Source organism: Scyliorhinus torazame, chromosome 7, assembly GCF_047496885.1.
Source record: "Scyliorhinus torazame isolate Kashiwa2021f chromosome 7, sScyTor2.1, whole genome shotgun sequence".
Taxonomy (NCBI): domain Eukaryota; kingdom Metazoa; phylum Chordata; class Chondrichthyes; order Carcharhiniformes; family Scyliorhinidae; genus Scyliorhinus; species Scyliorhinus torazame.
The window spans coordinates 254,913,920-254,940,847 of NC_092713.1; the positions used below are offsets into that span (position 1 = coordinate 254,913,920).

Genomic DNA, 26,928 nt, shown 5'->3' on the forward strand with positions numbered 1-26,928 from the left:
AATTTCCAGGTGGCTACTCCACCGACAGATAAAGGGAACTACTGGTCTCCCCTATGAGCTGCTATGATTGAACATTCTAAATTGTGGAGGCAGGGTCATTGACACCAATAAAGCTGTATTGACAGCCCCTGTCCTAACAAAGCTCGGGGAAGTTGAAGCTTCGTCAGATCCTCCCGAGACACCAAGTAGCTTGATACCTGAAGGTGCTGTAAGATCATCCCTGGCAGGGGCAGCACGGTGGCGCAGTGGGTTAGCCCTATAGCCTCACGGCGCCGAGATCCCAGGTTCAATCCCGGTTCTGGGTCACTGTCCGTGTGGAGTTTGCACATTTTCCCTGTGTTTACGTGGGTTTCACCCCCACAACCCAAAGATGAGCAGGCTAGGTGGATTGGCCACGCTAAATTGCCCCTTAATTGGAAAACATGAATTGGGAACACTAAATTTTTCTTTAAAAAAAAGATCACCCCAGGCTGGTAATCATTTCCCTCCAGGATCAACTTTCTATTCCTCCTGTGCTTTGGGGTCTTTTGAATGCTCTCCCAAGCCCCACGGAACTTCTCTGGCCAGCAGACATTCTGACCGGGATTGTCCATTGGGAGTCAGCCTTACTACCGCTGCCAGCGAGATTGGAGAATTTGGCCAAATCTCTGTTCACTGCAGTGGGATCAAAGAATCCTGCCATCTGTTCTCATACCTGTATTAAGTCACCCCCCAGCACGCACCAATCCTGCAGGAGCTGGCCAATTAGTTAGGGTTGTTCGAAACCTGTAGCTGGCCAGCAAAGTTTAAATGAGGGCTGAACCTAAAACTGGATTGTGCGTCTTAATTGCCGCCACATTTTCGCCGCCTACAGTGCATTTATTTTGGGCCCAAACCGAAAATTCCTCCCCAATGTTTTTGATGTTCACATGTCTTAATAGTGATGCCGTTAAAATGTGAGCTTCCAATTGGTGTTTATTGTTTTTTAGGGTATAACTGGTCCTAAAGGGAACTCAGGAATCCCAGGAGTCCCAGGAATTCCAGGACAAAAAGGTGAAAAAGGAGAAATCGGTTTCTCTGGTCCACCTGTAAGTGTTTATCTAAATGTATTTCATTTCTTAAGAATGAGAGCATATCCTCCGTATACGTAAATAAGATGTCAGATATCAATACAACGGAAAGTGTGAAAACTTACTGAGAAATATACTAGCTGTTTATAATTCCTGCTCCACGTTTTTTGGTCCTTCTATAGAAATCTCCACCTTTATCTCTCCTATCCAAAATAAACTGACCCCTGCTGGGTATCAATCCTCACATCACTAAGAAACAAATGATCTGGTTGCCATTGCTTTGTGTGGGACTTTGCTTTGCCCAAAATACGTTTCCTACATTACAACAGTATCTGCACCTCACCTTGGCTGCAAAGAGACATTCTGAGGCCCTAAAATGTGCCCTTTTCTCCAGTGCCGCTTCTCAGGTCTGACCCAAGCCTTTACTTCAGACACACAGGGCGGGTGGTATATTTAAATGGTAGGCTTGCAGATCACGAAAGTACAAACAAGAGCTTTATTGGAAAGGTGTTTACTCCACAGGCTGGTAGGATAGACTGCCCAATTGCCCGCACAAATGACCGATGCGTCATCAATGCATCACATGATCTGACTCTTAAAGTGACGTTGTTTCAACTAGGAACAAACATGAATACACAACACTTTCCTTCCCCTTTACATTAAGAGGTTCCTGCAATGAAACACAATATAACATTAACAATCAAAATTTACGAGATAAGCAATTAATAAACACAACAGTCAGTAAGTTAGATTTTTCGTGGGATGTTAATTTCTAGGTGGTTGTCAGCGAACCTCAGCTGTCTGCTTTTTCATGTTGTCTGTAACCTTTGGTGTTTTTGGTGTAGTTTGGGCATCGGCCATTGCTTTTTTTTATTTTTTATAAATTTAGAGTACCAATTAATTTTTTCCAATTAAGGGGCAATTTAGCGTGGCCAATTCACCTATCTTGCACATCTATTGGGTTGTGGGGGCGAAACCCATGCAAACACAGGGAGAATGTGCAAACTCCACATGGACAGTGACCCAAAGCCAGGATCGAACCTGAGACCTTGGAGCCATGAGGCAGCAGCACTGCGCCACCGTGCTGCCTGCTGACATCGTCCATTGTTGCCTCAACCAGAGTCAATGTACAATTTGGAGATTGACTTGTGTCTTGTTAAGCTCTAGGCATAGCATAAGCGGCTTCCTTGTGGTGCACTTGACAAAGGAAGGTTCAGACGTTGAGATAACTTCAACACGTTTATTAAACTATTTACACTTCTTCTACTCGGGTTCTCCACTACTGTTAATCCTTCTATAGCTACTCAGACTGACTAACCAGTCTGCTACAATCCACGTGGTGGGTGTAAAATTGAATCAACCCTGTGTCTCTGCTCATTGACTGTCTCCACTGGAAAGAGGAAGATCATGTGTGTTGTGTCCTTTATAAATGGGTTGGTGTAATGCCATCCTGTGGTCGTGTCACCTCTGTGTGTATCGTGAATGCCCATTGGTCGTGTTCTATCTAACTGTTCTATTGGTTGAGTGTCTGTGTGTCATGTCCCTGGTGCTCCCTCTAGTGTCTAGCTTGTCTACATCTATTTACATTAACCCCTTGTGTCTTTACAGTGATGCATATCACCACAACTTGGTGTTCAAATATCCTCAACTGAGATACTGTCTTCCACAGTTATTTCTGGTATTAAAAGCAAATTACTGCAGATGCTGGAATCTGAAACCAAAGAGAAAATGCTGGAAAATCTCAGCAGGTTTGGCAGCATCTGTAGGGAGAGGAAAGAGCTAACATTTCGAGTCCAGATGACCCTTTGTCAAAGTTGATTCTGGTCTTGTCAGGTTCTCAGGAATGTCTAGGTCTTCACTTGGCACAGTTTGTTGTGGACTTTTGGTGGACAGTGTCTGGCATCTAGTTTTCATTGCTATAAGTTGATCAGCATGTCTTCTCTACGCTAAACTGTCCCAGGTTTGAGCAATGTAGGAAACCATCCTGCCTGTGTGCTAAGACAATGGTAGGTATCCACCTCTTACTGGTGGTATAGCTCCTTGCCAATACGTCCTGACCTTTCTGAAAAACATGACGTTTAGTCCTGTTCTCACATCACAAAAGCTGACTTTGCTGTTTCCTCTCAACAATTTCTCTTGTGTTTGGCAGCTTCAGCAAATCAAATGCGGCATGTAACTGAAATTTTATCATGTGTAATGTTGGAGAACTTTGGATTGCCGAATGTGTTGTATTCCTGTACCTCATCGGAAATTGCTCATGAGTTACCTTCAATGGATGTTTAATTATCTGAACAAACCTTTCAGCCAGCCCATTCATGGCAGGATGATAAGGACCGGATCGGATGTGTTGGATTCCGTTCTCCAGTAGATAATTTGTGAATTCATACGAGAAGAACTATGGCCCGTTGTCGCTAACAAGTTATTTTTAAAATTTAGAGTACCCAATTCTTCTTTTTTTCCAATTAAGGGGCAATTTAGTGTGGCCAATTCATCTACTCTGCATATCTTTATGGGTTGTGGGGGTGAGACCCACACAGACACAGGGAGAATATGCAAACTCCACACAGACAGTGGGTCACTAACAAGTTGTTCAGGGTAACCGAATCTTGCAGAAATTTCACCCAGTCTTCCAATTGTTCTTCCCGTGGACATAGTCTTCACAATGATGATTTCAGGCATTTCGAGTGCACATCTACCACAATGGAAATGAATGAAATGAAAATGAAAATCGCTTATTGTCACAAGTAGGCTTCAATTAAGTTACTGTGAAAAGCCCCTAGTCGCCACATTCCGGCACCTGTTCGGGGAGGCTGTTACGGGAATTGAACCGTGCTGCTGTCGAGCCTTGGTCTGCTTTCAAAGCCAGCGATTTAGCCCTGTGCTAAACAGCCCCTTCATTCTTTCTTTGAATGCGGCTCCTTTTCTGTAGTTATAATCTTCTAATCTCTGGAGTGTAGCATCTAAATTTTGAAGATGCTGTTCTTCATTCTTTCCAAAAACTAAGATAATACCTAAGTAGCACTCGACTCCTTCTAGTCTGCTTAGAATTTAATCCATGGCAATGGCTCAAATGGAACAACACAGGTGGGGAGATGATGCAAAATGGAAGACTTTTACATCTTTATTAAATTTAGATTACTCATTTTTTTTTCCAGTTAAGGGGCAATTTAGCGTGGCCAATCCACCTACCCTGCACATCTTTGGGCTGTGAGGGTGAGACTCATGTAGACACGTGGAGAATGTGCAAACTCCACACAGACAGTGACCCAGAGCCGGGATCATAGAACATAGAACATTACAGCGCAGTACAGGCCCTTCGGCCCTCAATGTTGCGCCGACCTGTGAAACTACTCTAAAGCCCATCTACACTATTCCCTTATCGTCCATATGTCTATCCAATGACCATTTGAATGCCCTTAGTGTTGGCGAGTCCACTACTGTTGCAGGCAGGGCATTCCACGCCCTTACTACTCTCTGAGTAAAGAACCTACCTCTGACATCTGTCCTATATCTATCTCCCCTCAATTTAAAGCTATGTCCCCTCGTGCTAGACATCACCATCCGAGGAAAAAGGCTCTCACTGTCCACCCTATCCAATCCTCTGATCATCTTGTATGCCTCAATTAAGTCACCTCTTAACCTTCTTCTCTCTAACGAAAACAGCCCCAAGTCCCTCAGCCTTTCCTCATAAGTTCTTCTCTCCATACCAGGCAACATTCTGGTAAATCTCCTCTGCACCCTTTCCAATGCTTCCACATCCTTCCTATAATGTGGCGACCAGAATTGCACGCAATACTCCAAATGCGGCCGCACCAGAGTTTTGTACAGCTGCAACATGACCTCATGGCTCCGAAACTCAATCCCTCTACCAATAAAAGCTAACACACCGTACGCCTTCTTAACAACCCTCTCAACCTGGGTGGCAACTTTCAGGGATCTATGTACATGGACACCGAGATCTCTCTGCTCATCCACACTGCCAAGAATCTTACCATTAGCCCAGTACTCTGTCTTCCTCTTATTCCTTCCAAAATGAATCACCTCACACTTTTCTGCATTAAACTCCATTTGCCACCTCTCAGCCCAGCACTGCAGCTTATCGTCCCTCTGTAACTTGTAACATCCTTCCGCACTGTCCACAACGCCACCGACTTTAGTATTGTCTGCAAATTTACTCACCCATCCTTCTATGCCCTCCTCCAGGTCATTTATAAAAATGACAAACAGCAGTGGCCCCAAAACAGATCCTTGTGGTACACCACTGGTAACTGGACTCCAGTCTGAACATTTCCCATCAACCACCACCCTTTGTCTTCTTCCAGCTAGCCAATTTCTGATCCAAACTGCTAAATCACCCTGAATCCCATGTCTCCGCATTTTCTGCAGTAGCCTGCCGTGGGGAACCTTATGAATGCCCATTGGTTTGCTTTACTGAAATCCATATACACCACATCAACTGCTTTACCCTCATCCACCTGTTTGGTCACCTTCACAAAGAACTCAATAAGGTTTGTGAGGCACGACCTACCCTTCACAAAAACGTGTTGACTATCTCTAATAAAATTATTCCTTTCCAGATGATTATACATCCTATCTCTTATAAACTTTTCCAAGATTTTGCCCTCAACATAAGTAAGGCTCACTGGTCTATAGTTACCTGGGTTGTCTCTACTCCCCTTCTTGAACAAGGGGACAACATTTGCTATCCTCCAGTCTTCATGCACTATTCCTATAGACAAAGGTGACTTAAAGATCAAAGCCAAAGGCTCAGCAATCTCCTCCCTAGCTTCCCAGAGAATCCTAGGATAAATCCCATCCGGCCCAGGGGACTTATCTATTTTCACACTTTCCAGAATTGCTAACACCTCCTCCTTATGAACCCCAAGCCCTTCTAGTCTAGTAGCCTGAATCTCAGTATTCTCCTCGACAACATTGTCTTTTTCCTGTGTGAATACTGACGAAAAATATTCATTTAACACCTCTCCTATCTCCTCTGACTCCAAGCACAACTTCCCACTACTGTCCTTGACTGGCCCCACTCTTACCTCAGTCATTCTTTTATTCCTGACATATCTTTCGAAAGCTTTAGGGTTATCCTTGATCCTACCTGCCAAAGACTTCTCATGTCCCCTCCTGGCTCTTCTTAGCTCTCTCTTTAGGTCCTTCCTAGCTAACTTGTAACTCTTGAGCGCCCCAACTGAACCTTCATGTCTCATCTTTACATAAGCCTCCTTCTTCCTCTTGACAAGTGTTTCGACTGCTTTAGTAAATCACGGTTCCCTTGCTCGACCACTTCCTCCCTGGCTGACAGGTACATACTTATCAAGGGCACGCAGTAGCTGTTCCTTGTACAAGCTCCACATTTCCATTGTGCCCATCCCCTGAGGTTTTCCTCTCCATCCGATGCATCCTACGTCTTGCCTCATCGCATCATAATTTCCTTTCCCCCAGATATAACTCTTGCCCTGCGGTATATACCTATCCCTTTCCATCACTAAAGTAAACGTAATCGAATTGTGGTCACTATCACCAAAGTGCTCACCTACCTCCAAATTTAACAACTGTCCTGGTTCATTACCCAGTACCAAATCCAATATGGCCTCGCCTCTCGTTGGCCTATCTACATACTGTGTCAGGAAACCCTCCTGCACATATTGGACAAAAACGGACCCATCTAAAGTACTCGAGCTATTGCGTTTCCAGTCAATATTTAGAAAGTTAAAGTCCCCCCATGACAACTGCCCTGTTGCTTTCGCTCCTATCCAGAATCATCTTTGAAATCCTTTCCTCTACATCTCTGGAACTTTTCGGAGGCCTATAGAAAACCCCTAACAGGGTGACCTCTCCTTTCCTGTTTCTAACCTCAGCCCATACTACCTCAGTAGACGAGTCCTCATCAAACGTCCTTTCTGCCACCGTAATACTGTCCTTGACTAACAATGCCACCCCTCCCCCTCTTTTACCACCTTCCCTGAGCTTACTGAAATATCTAAACCCTGGCACCTGCAACAACCATTCCTGTCCCTGCTCTATCCATGTCTCCGAAATGGCCACAACATCGAAGTCCCAGGTACCAACTCATGCCGCAAGTTCACCCACCTCATTCCGGATGCTCCTGGCATTGAAGAAGACACCTTTAAACCACCTTCCTGCCTGCCGGTACACTCCTGCAACTTTGAAATCTTACTCATGACCTCACTACTCTCAACCTCCTGTACACTGGAGCTACAATTCAGGTTCCCAAGCCTCTGCTGAACTAGTTTAAACCCTCCCGAAGAGCATTAGCAAATTTCCCCCCCAGGATATTGGTACCCCTCTGGTCCAGGTGTAGACCATCCCGTTTGTAGAGGTCCCACCGACCCCAGAATGAGCCCCAATTATCCAGAAATCTGAAACCCTCCCTCCTGCTCCATCCCTGTAGCCACATGTTCAACTCCTCTCTCTCCCTATTCCTCGTCTCGCTATCATGTGGCACGGGTAACAACCCAGAGATAATAACTCTGTTTGTCCTGGATCTAAGTTTCTACCCTAGCTCCCTGAAATCCTGCCTAACATCCCTATCCCTTTTCCTACCTATGTCGTTGGTACCTATGTGGACCACGACTTGGGGCTACTCCCCCTCCCCCTTAAGGATCCCGAAAACACGATCCGAGACATCACGCACCCTGGCACCTGGGAGGCAACACACAACCGCGAGTCTCTCTCATTCCCACAGAATCTCCTATCTATCCCCCTAACTATGGAGTCTCCAATGATCAATGCTCTACACCTCTCCCCCCTTCCCTTCTGAGCAACAGGGACAGACTCTGTGCCAGAGACCTGTACACCATGGCTTACCCCTGGTAAGGCGTCTCTCCCAACAGTATCCAAAGCAGTATACTTGTTACTAAGGGGAACGACCACAGGGGATCCCTGTACTGACTGCTTCCTCCCAGCCCCTCTCACCGTCACCCATCTATCTTTATTCTTCGGAGTAACTACATCCCTGAAGCTTCTATCTATGACCACCTCTGCCTCCCGAATGATCCGAAGTTCATCCTGCTCCAGCTCCAGTTCCCTAACGCGGTTTCTGAGGAGCTGGAGATGGGTGCACTTCCCACAGATGAAATCAGCGTCCCTCACCTCAAACATTGACGGCGTCCCTCACCTCAAGCATTCTGCAGGAGGAACATTGCACTACCTTCCCTGCCATCCCCTCTAGATAAAAAAGAAAAAGAAAGAAAGAGCTTACCTGTTATTCACTCCCCTTCTCAGCAAGCATTCACTCAGCAATCTCTGCGCCCCGTATGATAACACCTGAGGGAACATAAAAGAAAAAAAAAATACTTACCAGTCACCAGCCAATCCCTTACCTGCAGGCTGTGACTTCATGGTTCAACTTCTTTCTACTTCTACCTGCCCTCGAGCCTTCCTCTTGATCTTTAGAGCAGTTGTTTTCTTTTGGTTAGAGGAGGGGGTAGGGAGGGAAACATTGAAGAAGTGTTTTGGGTTTAAGTGTCACTTGACAACAGCTCCTCCACAAACCACCTTCAAGTTAGGGTGAGCACAACAGACGTATGCAAATTGCCCCTGCAACAGCCAATCAGCAGCTCCGCTCTACTGCCCTCTGCTGGACCGGGATCGAACCCGGTCCTCGGTGCTGTGAGGCAGCAGTGCTAACCACTGTGCCATCGTGCCACCCTGCAAGTCTTTTATATCTCAATAGCCCTTTGTGTGGCACAATTGTCAAATATTGTTATGAATCTGCATCCACATTTATCTGGAGATAAGTTTGACTAAGGTCAACTTTACTGAAATGCTGGCCTCCAGCCAATCCACCAAGTAGGTTGCCAATTAAAGGCTGAGGGTGCTGCTCCGCACACTGTACTGGACTGATAGTGACCTTAAAATCACCACGTATTCGTACCACACCATCTTTCTTCATCACAGGTACTATCAGAGTAGCCCATTCACTTACATTAATGGGTTTGAGACGCCCTGTCTTAACCGGCCTCTCTAAATCTGCCTCGACCTTCGGCCTGATGCCGTCCAGCACTGACCTAGCCTTTAAACATCTTGCTTGGCTTTCTTGCTGAATCTTTAGCTTGACTAAGATCTCTTTAATGCTTCCCAGCTCTCCATTAAGGACAATGGCATATTTCTTTAGAATCTTCATTAGACCTGCTTCAGACTCTGACATGAGATTCACCTTGGCCCAGTTTAGCTTGATTCCCTCCAGCCAGGTCCTCCCCATTCGGGCTGGATAGTTACCTTTAACGACGTGCAGGGACAAGTCTGCGGTCTGTCTGTTTAGCTGCACATTTGCATCAATAAGGCCCCAGAATGGGACCACTTCCCCAGTTTAGGTTTTTAGTGTTATCTTTCAGGGTTTTAAGGTGGTATATCATAGTTTCGCTTGGTTAACAGTTTCTGGTACAACAAAGCTGCTGCTTCAGAGCCGCCTTCATTTTAATTGGTTTGTCTGTCCAGTAGAGGTGTGACCCAGCAGCATTTGTTGCACCCACACGGCATGGTGGCACAGTGGTTAGCACTTCTGCCTCACAGCTCCAGGACCCCAGGTTCAATTCCGACCTTGGGTGACTGTCTCTGTGGAGTTTTCACTTTCTCCCTGTGTCTGCATGGGTTTCCTCCAGATGCTCCGGTTTCCTCCCACAGTCCAAAGATGTGCAGGTTAGCAGGATTGGCCATGCTAAATAGCCCCTTAAGGTTAGGTGAAGTTACTGGGTGATGGGAATAGGGTGGAAGCGTGGGTTTAAGTAGGGTACCCTTTCCAAGGGCCATTGCAGACTCAATGAGCTGAATGGCCCCCTTCTGCACTGTCAATACTACGATTCTTACAATGGCCAGTACGTTCAGCGGCAGTGCGTCAGCTGATTGTGACCCTGGACTTTTTTGCGCCCTTTCTGTATCACATGGATCCTTTTCCCTCTATTCAGTTTTCCATTTTATGCACTTGGTTCATGCTTTTTATAGTTCTTGTTTGGAACTTATTGTTTTGGTCCCCAACACTGACATTTGTTGTGCCCTTTTTTACCACAATTCTTGCATTTTACACCCTTACACCAACAGTCTGCTACTGCGTGCCCAGTTTTTGCACATCAGTGACAATTTCAAATCTGTGTCTGTGTTCGGGTCTCAGCCGACATTTTATGGACTCTAGAGCTCAAACGTAATTGTTGGGCTTCCTTAGCTGCTAATTCTATAGTGATTGGGTCTCCAAAAGCTTTCTTTAGATTTAAGTTGATTTCTGTTAATTGTCTTTTCTGGATAGCTTCGCTTCTTAACCCACACTTTAGTCTGTTTCTAATGGTGTCATTCAAGACATCACCAAATTCTCTGTACTCAGCTAATTTCTTCAAACCTGTGCCCATAAACATTGCCAAATGTGGACCCACTGGGGACGGGGTTCACTTTATGTTTGTTGGGGGGGGGAGGAACCCCCAATGTCGATGCCTGTAGTGGTGTGGGGGGATGGGGGAAGAGTCCCGATGCTGATGGTGGGGGAGGGGAGGGGGCGAGGTGAGAGCCCCAAAGCTGATGGTGTTTGGGGGGGGGGAGAGACCCAATGCTTGATGTGTAGGGGGTCATTTTCTATGCTGATCAAGTTACCATTTTCAAACGGCGCCCCAATCTCCTAGCTGGCTCGATCAGGGCCTGCCCTGCCACAGTGGCAGCGTAAACCACACCTCCTAAATTCTGCTTTTCAGATCGCCTCAAGATGTGGTCTAAAAACGCGCTGTGCAGCTGGAGAGCTACATGCCAGGATTCTGACACACTGAAAAACTATAGGAAAATTCTGCCCAAGTTATTTTACCTTCAAGGCTCCTCCTTGATTATGTAACCCATATGAATAATTCATATTGCCCATGAAGCTTCTAACTCATTCTCCAGACTCACTGGCTCCAATGCAAGGTTAGAGGTCAACTTTGACCCTGCAAGACAAACACAGGCTACCTTTAATTGTAATAAATTCCAGACCTGTTTGAATTACATTTATTTCAGACTTGCTTATCAGTTTTTCAATCACACACCCCTCTTTGCCGACAGTTAAAACTTTAATTACTGAAACTAAATGATGTGTCCTAGAATATGTAAGCCATGCTCTAGATATTTGCAACACAGAATTATGCAGTCCCCAACAAGTATGAATATTGTGGTATATTGGCTATTACCAGGGTAAAGCAAATTTGATTACATTATTTTATGCAAAATTCAACATCCTGCTCAACCAGGTTGTTTTCAACCTCATAACCTCTTCTTCACCTATTTCTACTTCCGTAACATTGCCCACCTCTATCCTGGTCTACCTAATTGCCACTGAAACCCTCAAATATACTTTTGTCACCTCTAGATTTTATTACACCTATGCCCTCTGACTCTTCCACCCTCGATAAACTTCAGTTTATCTGACATTCTGTGCTCTTAATGTAAGATAGCGTCAAGTTCTGTTCACCTATCGTCCTAATCTTATTGGCATTCAGTAACTGTGCTATAGTTTCAAACTTGTGTTTCGTGTCTTGCATGGCCTCACTCCTCCCTATCCCTGTAACCTGTGCAAGCGCTAAAACATCGCTGAACTCTCAATCCTGCTGACTCCTGTCACTTGTGTCTACGTTTTAACAACTTTCATAATGGACAACAATACAGAAAATAGATTACATTACAGCAATAATTTGATAAACTCACGTTTGGAAGAGAAATGAAAAGAGAAGTAGAAGGAAAGAACAAAACAGGGAAAAAATAAATAAGAAGAAAATCATGGGACAGATCGAGTTTCACCTGATCTAATAGATACAACCTAATTAGGGTCAATTATGTGAAAGTAGCAAGCTGCAGTCCTTCAAAATAATCTAGGAAAGGTTGCCGAGCTACATAAAATCTATCAGTGCAGCCTTTTATAGTGTACTTTATTTTCTCAAGTTTGAGATTCTGGCTAAAATCACTTCCCCAATTGGTAAAGGTGGGCGGATAGATTAATTCCAGTTTAACAGAATAATGCCTCGAGCCAACAATGTTGATAAGGTGGTGCATCAGTCTGAATTCTTATAAGAGGTATGCCATTTTGTACCACCCCAAAGAGTGCTGGAATAGGAGAAGGTTCAATGTTACTCCTAAAAATATGAGAGTGCTTTAAATGCTTTTGTCCAAAACAAAGCCAATTTAGGACATACCCAGTGTCGTGTTGGGTGTTCCGCTACACAAACGAACCAACATGGCTGTAGATGGTACAACTCTGTTTTATTATTCTGTACAATAATAACTATTAACTTCTGGCTGTGGTTTGTACTTCACCAGCTAACCTGTGGACCTAGCCCTAGCACTAACTTAGTGAGGCACTCAGCACATGGTATATGTCTGAGTGGCACGCTGTGAGCTCTGTGCCCTGAGCTATCTCCTGGTAGAATGAGCGGGAACTGTGGTGTTCCCTGTTTTATAGTGCGTGTGCTCTCACTGGTGATTGGCTGCAATGTTGTGTGTGTGTTGGTTGGTCCAACTACCTGTCCATCAGCGTGTGTGTGTGATTGCACCATGATATGTTAATGTGGATATCATGACATCCCCCCTTTTCACAAGGATATGTGCCTACATGGTAATAATTATTGGTGTGTACTGAGTGCATCTGAGTATGTGTGTGCAATATTTACAACATGTACATGAGGCTAAACAATATACATAGGAAGGTGTCAGGTGCAACAGAGCAACGAGGTTGTACCACAAACAAAACAAGTGCAATCAGCAAACGACGAGAGAGAACTTCTGGAACGACGAGAAAGAAACACGTTAACAGTATTGTAAAACAATTCAGTGAGTCCAATGTGCAAACAGGCTCATAAGTCAAGTCTATCAGGTGGGCGACGAATTCGGGTTGACCGCCTCAAGGGTGGGTCAGGATCCATCGGCTGAGGAATGGGCCTGGCCATGGGTGAGAGAGGAATAGGCAGAGTGGCAGGAAGCTCAACGAAGTCGACATCAGGGACAACAGGAGGGCATGGCACCGGTGCATGATCATGTAGCGAGCGCGGAAGCAGCCGAAGGGCCCACCGATTATGACGGCAAATGGAGCCATCAGGCAGGCGAACCAGGAATGAGAGGGGAGCCACGCGGCGGAGAACCTCGGCGGTTGCCGACCAGCCACCCTCCGGTAGCTGTATGCGGACGTTGTCTCCAGGCGCCAGGGCAGGAAGATTAGTTGCCCGAGCGTCATGTGCCACCTTCTGCTGAGCACGCTGTCACATCCTTTGCAGTACTGGAGCATGGTCGGGTTTAGGAACATGAATGGACGGTACAGTGGTCCTGAGGGTACGACCCATCAACAGGTGGGCTGGCGAGAGGCCCGTGGACAGTGGGGCCGAGCGATAGGCCAGCAGGGCTAAACAGAAGTCAGATCCGGCATCAGCAGCCTTGCAGAGGAGCCGCATCACGATATGGACGCCCTTTTCCGCCTTGCCATTCGACTGGTGTTGCAAAGGGCTGGACGTCACGTGTGTGAAGCCGTATGAAGCGGCAAAAGATGACCATTCTTGGCTTGCAAAACAGGGCCCGTTGTCAGACATGACGGTGAGCGGAATTTCATGGCGAGCGAATGTTTCTTTGCATGCTCTGATGACAGCTGATGATGTCAAGTCGTGCAGGCGTATGACCTCCGGACAATTTGAAACATAGTCAATTATAATGACGTAGTCCCTGCCGAGCGCATGAAAGAGGGCCACACCCACCTTTGCCTAGGGGCACGTGACCAACTCATGGGGCTGAAGTGTCTCAGGGGGTTGCGCCGGCTGAAACCTTTGGCAGGTGGGGCAGTTGAGCACCATGTTGGCGACGTCATCGCTGATGCCCGGCCAGTACACAGCTTCTCGGGCCCTCCGCCTGCACTTTTCAACTCCGAGATGGCCTTCGTGCAATTGTTTGAGGACAAGCCGGTGCATGCTGTGTGGGATCACAATCCGGTCCAACTTTAGGAGGACACCATCAATGACGGCCAAGTCATCCCGGACATTGTAGAATTGTGGGCACTGCCCCTTGAGCCACCCTTCCGTCATGTGGTGCATCACACGTTGTAGAAGGGGGTCAGCCGCAGTCTCACGGCGAATGTGGGCCAGACGTGCATCAGTAGCTGGCAGATTGGCCGATGTGAAGGCTACTTGTGCGTCGACCTGACAAACGAACCCATCCGATTTGGGCGGTGTGTTCACTGCTCTGGACAGGGCATCCGCGATGAGGAGGTCCTTTCCCGGGGTGTAGACAAGTTGGAAGTCGTACCTCCGGAGCTTGAGCAGAATGCGCTGGAGGCGAGGGGTCATATCGTTGAGGTCCTTCTGAATGATGGCGACCAGGGGGCTGCGGAAGACCATACACATAATCGTGGAATTTGTCGATGCCGGTCAACAAACCCAGGCACTCCTTTTCAATCTGCGCATAGCGCTGTTCTGTGGGGGTCATGGCCCGCGAAGCATAATCGACCGGGGCCCATGATGCAGTGTTGTCCCGTTGCAGGAGTACCGCCCCAACGCCGGACTGGCTGGCATCAGTCGAGATCTTTGTGTCTCGAGTAGTGTCGAAGAACGCAATACCGGGGCGGTGTGAGCTTGATCTTGAGCTCCTCCCATTCCTTCTGGTGTGCGGGCAGCCACTGGAATTCCGTTGTCTTCTTGACCAGGTGGCGAAGAGTCGTTGTGTGCGAGGCAAGGTTGGGAGTAAACTTCCCCAAGAAGTTGACCATGCCGAGAAAGCGTAGCACTGCCTTCTTGTCTGACGGCTGCTGCATGGCTGCGATGGCTGCCACTTTGTCGGCATCCGGCCGCACCCCTGACCGGGATATGTGGTCCCCCAGAAACTTTAGCTCAGTTTGGCCAAAAGAGCACTTGTCTTGGTTGAGGCGCAGGCCCTGATCTCATATCCGTGCAAAGACACGCTGGAGATGACTGATGTGCTCCTGTGGTGTGGTGGACCAGACGATGACGTCGTCAACATAGACTCGTACCCCTTCGATGCCCTCCATCATCTGTTCCATGATGCGATGAAACACGTCGAATGGCGAGATGATGCCAAACGGCATCCTATTGTAGCAGTATCTGCCAGATGGAGTGTTGAAAGTGCATAGCTTCCTGCTGGACTGATCCAGTTGAATCTGCCAAAAACCCTTTGAGGCATCAAGCTTGCTGAAAATTTTTGCCCGGGCCATTTCGCTCGTGATTTCTTCCCGTTTGGGTATGGGGTAGTGATCCCTCATGATGTTATTGTTCAGGTCTTTCGGGTCGATGCAGATCCGGAGCTCGCCGGAGGGCTTTTTTACGCACACCATGGAGCTGACATATGGTGTTGGCTCCGTGACCCGGGAAAGCACTCCTTGGTCCTGCAGGTCCTGCAGCTGCTGCTTGAGGCGGTCCTTGAGTGGCGCTGGGACTCTACGAGGTGCGTGAATGACTGGGGTGGCGTCCGGTTTGAACCATATTCTGTAAGTGTAGGGCAGTGTGCCCATGTCCTCGAAAACCTCCTGGTTGTGGGTGAGGAGCGAGTGGAGCTGCGCCCTCAAGTCTGCATCTGGGAAATCGGACGTGCCTTCTGTAGACAAAGTGTGTACCCCCTGAACGAGGTGGAGGATCTTGCACGCCTGTGCACCTAACGGGGATTCCTTTGAGGATCCAACTATCTCAAAAGACAGTGTGGCTGCATGCGAATTGTGTGCAACCTCGAGCTGGCAGGACCCCATGGCCGGGATAACGATTCCGTTATCATCAACCAGCTGACAGTGGGATGGCAGAATTGGTGGTATAACCTTCAAGGTGTGGAAGGCTGACCATGCAATGAAATTGGCGGAGGCACCAGTGTCTAAGCGGAATGTGATTGGTGATCGGTTGACCGTTAGGATGGCACACCACTCATCGCCCGGATTAACACTGTGCACTGGCAGCGGCTGGTGGTTCCGACTTCGGGACATCCGGTTCTTGTTTATTATCGCAACGCGGAAGGGTTCCCGGTCGTCGGTATCACCGGTCTGCACGTCGTCAGGGTATGACTCGGTGTATGGGGGCTGAATGGCCCGCACGTCACTGCGAGGCTGGCGGAATTGCGGCGAGTTGGCAGGTTGAGCTGCTCGACAGCAGGCAGCGTAGTGGCCCATCCTGCCACAGCGGAGGCATTGTCGCGCTTTGGCCGGACATTGCCGCTTTAAGTGTGCAGATCCACAGTTGCCGCACATCGTGACGTCATGTCGTTCGTTGCGCCACCCCGCATGCGCGGTGCGGTCCTGCATAGAGTGCGCCTGTGCATCCCGAGCCTCTGCATCGGCTTCCCCTCTTTTGGCACGTACAAGCGCGGGATGCCTCGGAAAGCGCGCAAAATGGCTGCCCTCGTCCGGGCCGCGGGCCGGGAGGAACTCAATCGACTGGACCCGCTCGGGCTTGTAGGACCCCTGCCGTGCCGATTCGGCCGCCTGGAATTGGGAGTACCGGCTGGTCGCGTTTTCGTGGAGGACGCAGGTCTCGATGGTGGTGGCTAGGGTGAGGTGCTTTATTTTGAGGAGCTGCTGGCGTAGGGTGTCCGAGGTGACCCCAAAAACTATCTGATCCCGAATCATGGAGTCGGAGGTGGCCTCATAGCCGCAGGACTGCGCGAGGATACGGAGATGTGTCAAATAAGATTGAAAAGGCTCATCCTTACCCTGCAGGCGCTGCTGGAAGAGGTACCTCTCGAAGCTCTCATTAACTTCCACGCTGAAGTGTTCCTCAAATTTTAGAAGCACCGTCTTGTACTTTGTCTTGTCCTCGCCTTCCGCGAATGCCAGGGAGTTGTAGATGTGGATGGCATGTTGCCCCGCCGTGGAGAGGAGGAGGGCGATCTTTCTGGTGTCCGATGCATTCTCCCTGTCTGTGGCTTCTAGGAAGACCTGGAAGTGCTGTTTAAACAGCTTCCAGTTGACGCTGAGATTTCCAGCGATTTGGAGCGGCTGCGGGGGGCTGATGGTGTCCATGGCGCAGGATGGCGGATCTCTGAAGAGGTGCAGGTAGGTCTCACAGTCGCTGGCGAGTGTCCGGTCCTGGTATCATTGTCGTGTTGGGTGTTCCGATACACAAACAAACCAACACGGTTGTAGATGGTACAACTCTGCTTTATTGCTCTGTACAATAATAACTATTAACTTCTGGCTGTGGTTTGTACTTCACCAGCTAACCTGTGGACCCAGCCCTAGCACTAACTTAGTGAGGCACTCAGCACATGGTGTATGTCTGAGTGGCACGCTGTGAGGCTCTGTGCTCTGAGCTATCTCCTGGTAGAATGAGTGGGAACTGTGGTGTTCCCTGTTTTATAGTGCGTGTGCTCTCACTGGTGATTGGCTGCGATGTTGTGTGTGTTGGTTGGTCCAACTACCTGTCCATTGGTGTGTGTGTGTGATTGCACCATGATATGTTAATGTGGATATCATGACAACCAGTACATATGAATTAAAAGGGCTGAGGCAGCATAGCATTTATCACAGGTTGGATCAAAATTTAGAGAAGTTAGGGCGCGGTCTACCCACAAGGGAACAAAGTGCCCGAGCGAGTGAGTTTAGCCGCGTGTTTCCCGGCATTTGTAATGCCGAGAAACACATGGCTTTTCAACACAACGCGCTTTGAATAAGGGACCTAAATGGGGAACGCACGGCCGAGGCCGCACACAGCCCCGTTTTTTACAATGGGAAGCTCCGCTCGCTGGACCTCCCCGTTGTAGCAAGAGGCCGGGACGCCATTTAAACATGGCCATCAGAAAAATCCAGGAACGCTCTATATCAAGAGGATTGCTCAGAATTGGGGACATAATTTGGCGCTGATCCTTCAGATTTATGCCTATTGACACTTTGTTCCAAATTCCTTTGGAATGCGAAGGAAGAATATTTCTCCAGTCCTTGAGGGTTGTGTCTCAGGAAGTTGCCAGACTAACTCCTACCCCACTGCGCCAGAGACCCGGGTTCAATTCTAGCCTCGGATCACTGTGTGAACTTTGTACGTTCTCCCCGTGTTTGCGTGGGTTTCCTCCGGGTGCTCCGGTTTCCTCCCACAGTCCAAAGATGTGCAGGATAGGTGGATTGGCCATGCTAAATTGCCCCTTAGTGTCCATAAAGTTAGGTGGGGTTAAGGCGTGAAGAGGATAGGGTGTAGGCACGGGCCTAGGTAGACACTAGAATTTCAAGACCATGACATCTGTGATAAATTATTCAAGCTATTTCTTAATTTCTACCTAGGGTGAACCGGGACTGAGTGGCAATAAAGGAGAAAAGGGTGATGCCAGTAGAAAAGGTGATAGAGGTGGTCCTGGAATTCAGGTATGTGAACAGCCATGTCTTTAATCAGAGTAAAGAGTTGAGATTTATTTGAACATTTATGTACACATTTCAGTCATTTCTACATATCATTTATCTGCAGAAATTGCCTTTTTAGCTCCTGGAGCAGCTCCAGGGTCATAAGAGGACAGGTTTTTTGGAGAAAGGTGGGAAATCAAAATGTAACATTTCTCAAACCTGACAGCAATGTGCCCACTTCTGGATTGAATGGAAACTCATTTGACTTTGTGCAAGAAATCTGCTCACCGGAGATGAGTCGATAATTATCACATGCTAATGAGGCAAATTCCAAATGATTTCAACAGGGGTTTCTAATTAACACCTCCGGCACGGGGAGCTCGGGACGTTTGTCTCTCATGCAGGTGTGATTTAATGGAGAGCCTCAGTGGTGTTTAATGTTCTGGTTGCTCGATATGAATAGGCTCTGTGCTTCCAGCTGATTTCTCAGTTCCCTCTGGTCACAGACAGAAGTCTGAAGCTCTCAAATGGACAGCATCAGAATGGCGGGAGCACCATGAATGTTTTCAGTGTGAATTCGGATGAGGAAGTGTGTCACCATCCATGGCAGCAACAGTGTGTTATGATGAGGTTTACAGATGCACAGAGAGGGTGGGGTACAGGGGAGATCTGTGCAACAGTGGAGTAGAGAATAACAGAGTGGAGAGCAACGGAGGGGTTGAGGCCACAGAAGATACTCCCTGTAGACGAGACTACAGTTGAAAGCTTAGCTGAAGAACAGTGTGATTGCACGCTCATGTTGACATACCGGGTCATCACTGGTATCTGCCGCCTCTTTTATGAAAAGAAGCTGCCTTCGGGAGCTGGACCTGGCTGCACAGCTTCGCCCACCACTGTGGAAGTCATCACTGTTTCCTTGTCTCTGGCTCCTTCCTGTGCACCACTGGAGATCTTGAGGGTCCCAGCTTGCTGTCCGTAAATATATAAGACATGTTCCAGGTGGGTTGTTTGTCAGCCTGTCAACTTATGCCAATTTCCTCTATGATGACAATGGCCAAACTGAGCGGGCAGTTGCATTTGAGTCATTGGCTGCCTTCCAATAGTTGCAGGGTACATCCTATAGCAGGCACCTCAAATCACTGGCGAAGTACCATCAGTGGTGCGTTCGCAAGATCCTCCCCTCCCAAGCCAACTTGCCCAGCATCGAGATGTTAATCATTCAAAGGCAGCTCCACTGGATGGGACATGTCATTCATACAATTGACACCAGACTCCCGAAACACTATTCTATTTGGAACTTAATTCCCCTCCCGTCCATTCCACTCAGAAATGAACTTTACGTTAATAGACATAATGGGCTGGATTCTCTGATTTTGAGACTATGTCCCCGCTCCGGCATGGGAACAGTGTCGTTTTACGCCAGACAAACTGGCACAAACGGCCCCCGATTCCCCGTTTTGCAGGGGGCTAGCAGGGAGACAGCGTAGAGCACCCGGATCTAGCTGCTGATACGGCCGGGGAATTGCCGGGTCCGTGGCCGCGCATGCGCACAGCAGCCGCCGCGCCCTGCTTCATGGCGGATGCCGCTCGTGGACCCGGCCCGCGAAATAGGACCCCCCTTCAGCTGGCTCGCGTGCCCTGGACCGCCCCACCACAGTGCCCCCAGCCCCGAATATGTCCACCCCTGCCCGCATCCGGGACTGAGCCACACCCGCCACGGCGAGGTTCCCGATGGGTAAGACCACACGTGTCCCACGCAGTCGGGAACTCGGCCAGTCGGGGACAGAGCATCGGGAGGCAGGCCTCAGGCAATGGCCTGAGGGCGTGGATACGTGGCGCAGCGTACTCGGGATACGGACCAAGAAAGGGCAGAAGGTTTTGTTTCTAGTTAGGGCATCATGATCGGCACAGACTTGGAGGGCCGAAGGGCCTGATCCTGTACTGTACTTTTCTTTGTTCTTTGTTCTAAAACCCGTGTGGCTGTGTAATATGGATAGATTTCCTGACTGGCTCTCCTATCGGGTATGACTGAGCAACATTTATTAGCACTTAGCCTACCATAATTGTGCTGATGCTTTTGATTTTATCATCAGGTCAGCATTATTTATAAATGAGAAAGATCCCGATTATTAATTGTATGTTATTTGTGTTTAATTATATGAGATTAGTGGGTATTAATTGTGGATTTAATTGAACCGCTATAAAGAGACACAGATTGAAACTATGATTGAAACTGCTGGGATTGTCCAGTATTTTTTGTTTTTGAAGTATCTTCCTCCACCAGCTCCAGCGTGATTCCACCACCAAACACACCGTCCCCTCACTCCCCCTGTCAGCATTTCGCAGGGACCGTTCCCTCAGGATACCTTGGTCCATTCCTCCATCATCTCGAACACCTCACCCTCTTTCCATGCAATCACACAAGGTGTAACACCTGCCCCTTTACCTTCTCCCTGCTGACCATTCAAGGGCCTAAACAATCTTTTCAAGTGAGGCAGCGCTTCACATGCAACTCCTTCAAACTGCTCATTTGCTGCTGCTCCCAATGCGGTCTACTCTACATCGGAGAGACTAAACGCAGACTGGGTGACCACTTTGCAGAACACCTTCGGTCCATTCACAGGCAGGACCCAGATCTTCCTGTCGCTTGCCACTTCAACTCACTGTCCTGCTCACATGTCCGTCCTTGGCCTGTTGCAATGTTCCCGTGTATTCCAGCGCAAACTGTAGGAACAGCACCTCATCTTCTGATTAAGCACATTATAGTCTTCTGGAATTAACATTGAGTTCAACAACTTCAGACTGTGAACTCTCTCCTCCACCTTCACCCCATTTTTATTTCTATCAATTTATTTTCATTTCTTCCATCAATCTGTTTTTCGTTTACCATTGTCCCCCCTCCTCCCACCCCACCTCACTTGGGCCATCTGTTCCCTGCTCCTAGTTGTCCTTTGACACACTGCTCACATTTGTTCTGCCATTAACATATTCTAATCTCTTTATATGCCATTATCAGCACCTTTCTTAGCCCCGATCACCCTATTTACATTCCCTATTTACATTCCCTTTGTCTTCTTGTCCACAACGTCTTTGTCAATCTGCACATATTGCTGGTCCTCTATCCAACTTCACTGCTCCAGGGACCTCTCTCCCCCACCCCCCACCCCCCCACACATACATGCACCAGAGTATAAATCTGACCTTATTTCCAGTTCTCTCCAGCTTTGACAAAGAGTCATCCAGACTCAAAACATTAGCTCCATTCACTCTCCACAGAGGCTGTCAGACCTGAGGTTGTCCAGTAATTTTGAAACTATGGTTTTTGGATTGGAAGATGTAGGCTTGAATTATATCACTCTTACAGTGTGAAAAGTGTCAAGACTGACTCCAGTTCTATACTTCACCAACTGACCCTCTGGAATAGGACATTGTCACAGATTAAACCGAGTATGAGGAGCCTTTTGTTAGAAGTGGGATATATAAACCATATACAGAAGCTGGTGTATACATTTTACAACAATGTATATGGGAATAAAATTGTTAGTAAACTTTACAAAGATAATAAAACATTGATATATATTTCAATCTTTGCCAAATTTGCTTGGGTAACTGTAATACAAGGCTAGGCCCAAAGGCTGACAAAATTACTCCAAAATGGTCAAAACAAATGTGGAGACAGAAATCAGAGAAAACACAATATTCAGCCCTCAAATGGCCCATGGGGGAAGGTAGTATAGAATGAGGTGGTGGCAGATTACAGATCTAAAAATCCTTGGAAAATGTGGCAGTGGGAATTAAATGGCAAGATAGACATTTGGTGCGATCTATCCGAATGGAAACAGAGTCCCATAGCACGTGATTAGCCGGGTGTTTCCTGGTGCTCGGAGCGACGAGAAACACCATGCTATCGAACGGCCATTTGGGTAGATCGGAGGGAAACATGCAGCCAAGGGTGCCAAAATAATGGCGCCCCAATCTCTCGAGCCCTCTACACAACTCCCGACCACCCCCCAAGCCCCAACTCACCTACAAAGGGGTCCATACAGGGCACCCCCAGGCCCAGGGAGACCCCAAGTGCCGTTCCGTCTGATGCCCTGGCACTGCTGGTGCCACCTTAGTGCCATCCTGGCACTGCCAAAGTGCCCAGGTCACACTGCCACTTGGCTGGGGCATTGCTAGGGTGTCAGGTTGGCACTGCCAAGGTGCAAAGCTGGCATTTTTTGCACGGAAGTGATCAGCCAGGGTGCGTCCTGCACGGGTGTGGGGGGAGATGAGGGTGCCCGGGACCCCTTTATAGTGAGTTGGGGCTTGTGGAAGGGTTCGGTGGTCACGTGTGGCGATCAAAAGATCAGGACACCATTTTTGAATGGCGTCCCGATCTCTCGCTGCATTGAGGAGTACTAGCGAGTGGAGCTCTTCAATGCACAAAACGGGACTAAGTGCTGCCTCGTCAGAGATTTCCCAGCTGCTGCCCCAATCTACCCGGATGGGCGTTAGATAGCAGGGGTTTTCTTGGCGCTTCAAGTGCAGGGAAACACCCAGCTAATCTCGCGCTGTGGGTCTCTGTCTCCATTCGAGTGGCCCGCCCTCTATGTTCACTCTTTCAAAACCTAACACCACCTGGATAGGAAATTAAACTCAAAACTTCCACTTCAGAGACAGAAACCCTAATTGTTGAACCAAAACAGTCAGAATGTCACTGAACACATGTCAGTACTGTTTCCCAGGTAAATATGTAACAGACTGAAAACATGCTAAACAAACAATGCTGGGCACAACTCAGCTAACCAATATGCAAATCTTTGCAGGCACATTCCGTTCCACCCCACACACTTACAACATTTTACTGGCACCTGTGTGCGAGTGTAGTTCAGTCATCAGCTGAGGCCATCCTTGGTTACAATTGAAAACTCTATTTAGATGCAAAAGCTCTTGAGGTACAGGAACCAATTCAGCTGATCGAGTCCCATGTAGCCACAAGGTGACGGATAGTTGAGGACAAGCAACTGGGTGGAGTGGGTGGGATAGCGGCAGGGGAAGTGATGAAAAGACGTGTTCTTGAAGGACAAGAAGTGCCGGTGTGGAGACAATTTGGAAGTTGAGGAAGCGGACATTGAGGTTTATAGGGGTGGAGAAGGCTGTACCTCCGGATTAACAGAGAGGACAATCAAGGACGCACGGGGTTTGTTAGTGACACACTGAAGTCAGAAATAATACAAATCCTGACACTGAACACAGTAGCAAGAAATACCACCCGACGAGAATTTTACAGGTCTCTGACTGCAAACTCCCCCCAACCACACTGTGCCTAGAGAGGCACCAGCTTCCATATCAGCCTCTTGTGGCCATACACGGTACTGCAGTGAGAATTTACCCAGAGAGAAAACAGGAAAAATGGTCAGGCGATCCTTGGGAATCATTTTTGGCAACCCATTTTACACCATCCCATCTGTAACAGTTGAGGAGTCTTGTCAAACAGTTCGATTGGTTAGGCACACAAACAGAACCACAAACAAGTTTTTATGTGTCTTGCCATGAAAAACCCAAAGGTAGAGGTCATCTTGAGAATGAATAAAACGTCAGAAAAATTAAAAATAAAGAAGCACTTGCTGAAATTCCCGACTTTGGATGATTCCAATAACATGAAATTGTTCATTTTTATTGATACCTCGCCTGCAAACTTTGATGAAGGATATGCCAATGCAGGAGTATTGCTGATATTCCTTGTGGGCGAGAATGAGAAAAGATGCCCGCAGTATAGGAGCCAAAGAAAGTGGTGAAGAATGCACTACTCTTGTTGTTGATGCTGTGGCGTTCGATTTGTCCAAGTTCTATATTAAAAAAAACAGACGGAAGGAACAGTACCGATAGAATGTTAAATAGATAACTGATCTTTGTGAGGTAATGTACATTCAAAGAAAAAGTGTAAACAAAAACATTGGCACAGCAGATGATGGAGAGGAAAGAAATCTCTAAGCTAAGGTGAATGGATACTAGTCATCAAATATCGGATTCTTTCACTAAGAGGAATGCCTCTACAGAAAAATTGTTGAAGGTTCTAGAAGAACAATGTCTTGTTATGTAACAGAGGGAACCTGAAATTATTAATTTTTTTCTATATTTATATCTGCGTATCTTTGTCTAAACAATTCTTTTTTTCTTAAAAGGATGGGACTCTGACAATTTTAGAAAGCAGGTGCCTTTCAGTCTTTCTTTAGAGTGAATTGAGAGCAGGTGATGCTCATTGAACCTTGTGCTTTAAAGTTAGGTTTTGCCTCGGTTTTTAGAGTACCCAATTTTTTTTTTTCCAATTAAGGGCCAATTTAGCGTGGCCAATTCACCTAACCTGCACATCATTTGGTTGTGAGGGTGAAACCCACGCAGACATGGGGAGAATGTGCAAACTCCACACGGACAGTGACCCGGGGCCGGGATTCGAACCCGGGTCCTCAGCGTGGTAGGCAGCAATGCGAAGTGCCACACATCGGTTTTTCCTCAGTTGAGGATGCTTCTGGACAAGTGGAGGATTCAGAAGGGGAGAATGGAAACCAGTGTTTGTACTGAACAACAGTCACAATAAAACAGTTGTGAATATTCAGAATCTTTTCTGCTGCCTTAATTGGTAAATGGATATTCACCTGTTTAACAAAAAGTCCTGAGTGGATGATCTGTCTCGGCCTCCTCAGGAGGGCTCAGCATCACAGATGCCAGTCTTGAGCCAATTTGATTCACTCCAGGTGACATCAAGAAATGGCTGAATGTATTGAATACTGCAGCCTGATGTGTGGTGATCCTCAGGTTAAACCCCCACCAGACAGCTCTCTCCCTGAAAAGGGGAAACCATGGTGACATTATCTGTCTGTAAATCCTTATCCCTTCTTCACATCACACTTCCCTACCTATCTTGTGTCGTTTGCAAATTTAGGAATCGTACCTTCACTCCCCTCATTTTGATGTAAATTGTAAAATGTTAAGGCCCCAGTAGAGACCCCTGTGGGACTCGCCTCATCACATTTTGCCAATCAGACAAAGACCCATTTATACACACTCTCTGTTTCCTGTTAACTAGCCAAATTTCTATCCATGCAGACATGTTACCCCCTACAACATGAGCTTTTATTTTCCACAATCACCTATGATGTGGCGCCCTACCAAATGCCTTCTGGAAATCAAAGTACAATGGGCTGGATTTTCTGATTTGCAGACTAAGTGCTGGGAACAGTGGCTTTTTATGCCAGAAAAAACGATGTAAAAGTTCCTCCGAACCTCCCTCCGGTGGGGGGAATAGCAGCCGCGCCGATTAAAGCCCCGGGCTTTACCTGTGGATACGGCCAGAGAATTGCCGGGTTCGTGACCGCACATGCGCACAGTGGAGGCCTGCAGCATGGCGCTTGCCGCGCGCAGACCCGGCCTTCCAAAAACTGCCACCCTGTAACCAGCCTCACCACCCCCGGACCCCCCCCCCCCCGCCAGTCTCCCAGCCCCGCCAAAGGCCCCCCTGCCAGCGGAACGCCCCCCCTCCCCCACGACTGTGGCGGCACTGAACTCAGTCCGCAGCCGCCATGCTGGGTTCACAAAAAAAAGGATAAGTGTTCCATGCTGTCAGAAACTTGGCCCATCGGGGACAGAGCATCAGGGGAGGGCCTCAGGTGATGTCCTGAGGCCGTTCCCATGGCATACGATGTACTCGTGTTTTCGAGGGAGCGAACATTGCAAAAGTGGTGCTGCCCCCGATTTTGGCGCAAACGAGGATTCTCCAGCTGATCGCCGAATGCGATTCTGGCATTGGTGACTGGAGAATCCCACCCAACATATCTATAGGTTCCCTTTTACCCACAACACATGTTACTCCTTCAAAGAACTCTAATAAATTGGTTGAATATGTTTTCCCTTTCACCAAACCATGCTGACTCTTCCCAATTACCTTGAGGCTTTTTAAGTGCCCAGCGATAACTCCCTTAATGATCAATTCTCGCACCTTCCCCAAGGCAGATGTCAAGCTGTCTGGCCTATAGTTTCCTCTACTTTCCAGTCTGATGGAACCTTTTCAGAATCTGGCAAATTTTAGAAAATTAACACCAATGCATCTACGACCTCATTAGGCACCTCTTTTAAGACCCTAGGATGAAATCCACCAGGACCCGGAGAATTGCCAGGCGGCAGCTCCATCAGTTTGCTCAGTACCGCTTCTCTAATGATTATAGTTTCACCAAGCTCCTCTCTCCTTTCCACCTCCTGATTTACAGCTATTAATGGAATGATTTTGTAAACTCTTTGGTGAAGATAAAAGCAAAATATTTGTTCATTTCATCCACCAATTCCTTATTATCTACTATTAACTCCCCATTCACACTCTCAGGCATTCCAACACTCACGTTACTTACACTGCCTTTTTCAATACCTCTGATTTTACTTTCCTAGCTAGCTTCCTCTCATACTCTAATTTCTTTCTCCTGATTAACTTTTTAGTCATTCTCTGCCATTCTTTATATTCTGGCCAATCATTGAACTGCCACTCATCTTTGCGCAGTTATATGTCTTTGTCCTTTTCTTAGATTTGATACTTTCCTCAACTTCTTTAGTTAACCACATATGGTGGGG

General features: G+C 47.6%; 1 protein-coding gene across 1 annotated transcript in view; it reads left to right on the plus strand.

The window, feature by feature from the left end:
- Positions 1–26,928, plus strand: part of LOC140426964 (uncharacterized) — a 363,390-nt gene that overhangs the window by 312,236 nt on the left and 24,226 nt on the right. The window contains exons 12-13 of the mRNA XM_072512289.1: positions 969–1,067; positions 18,271–18,351. Coding sequence (XP_072368390.1) covers positions 969–1,067; positions 18,271–18,351 — 180 coding nt within the window. The remainder of the gene's footprint in view (positions 1–968; positions 1,068–18,270; positions 18,352–26,928) is intronic.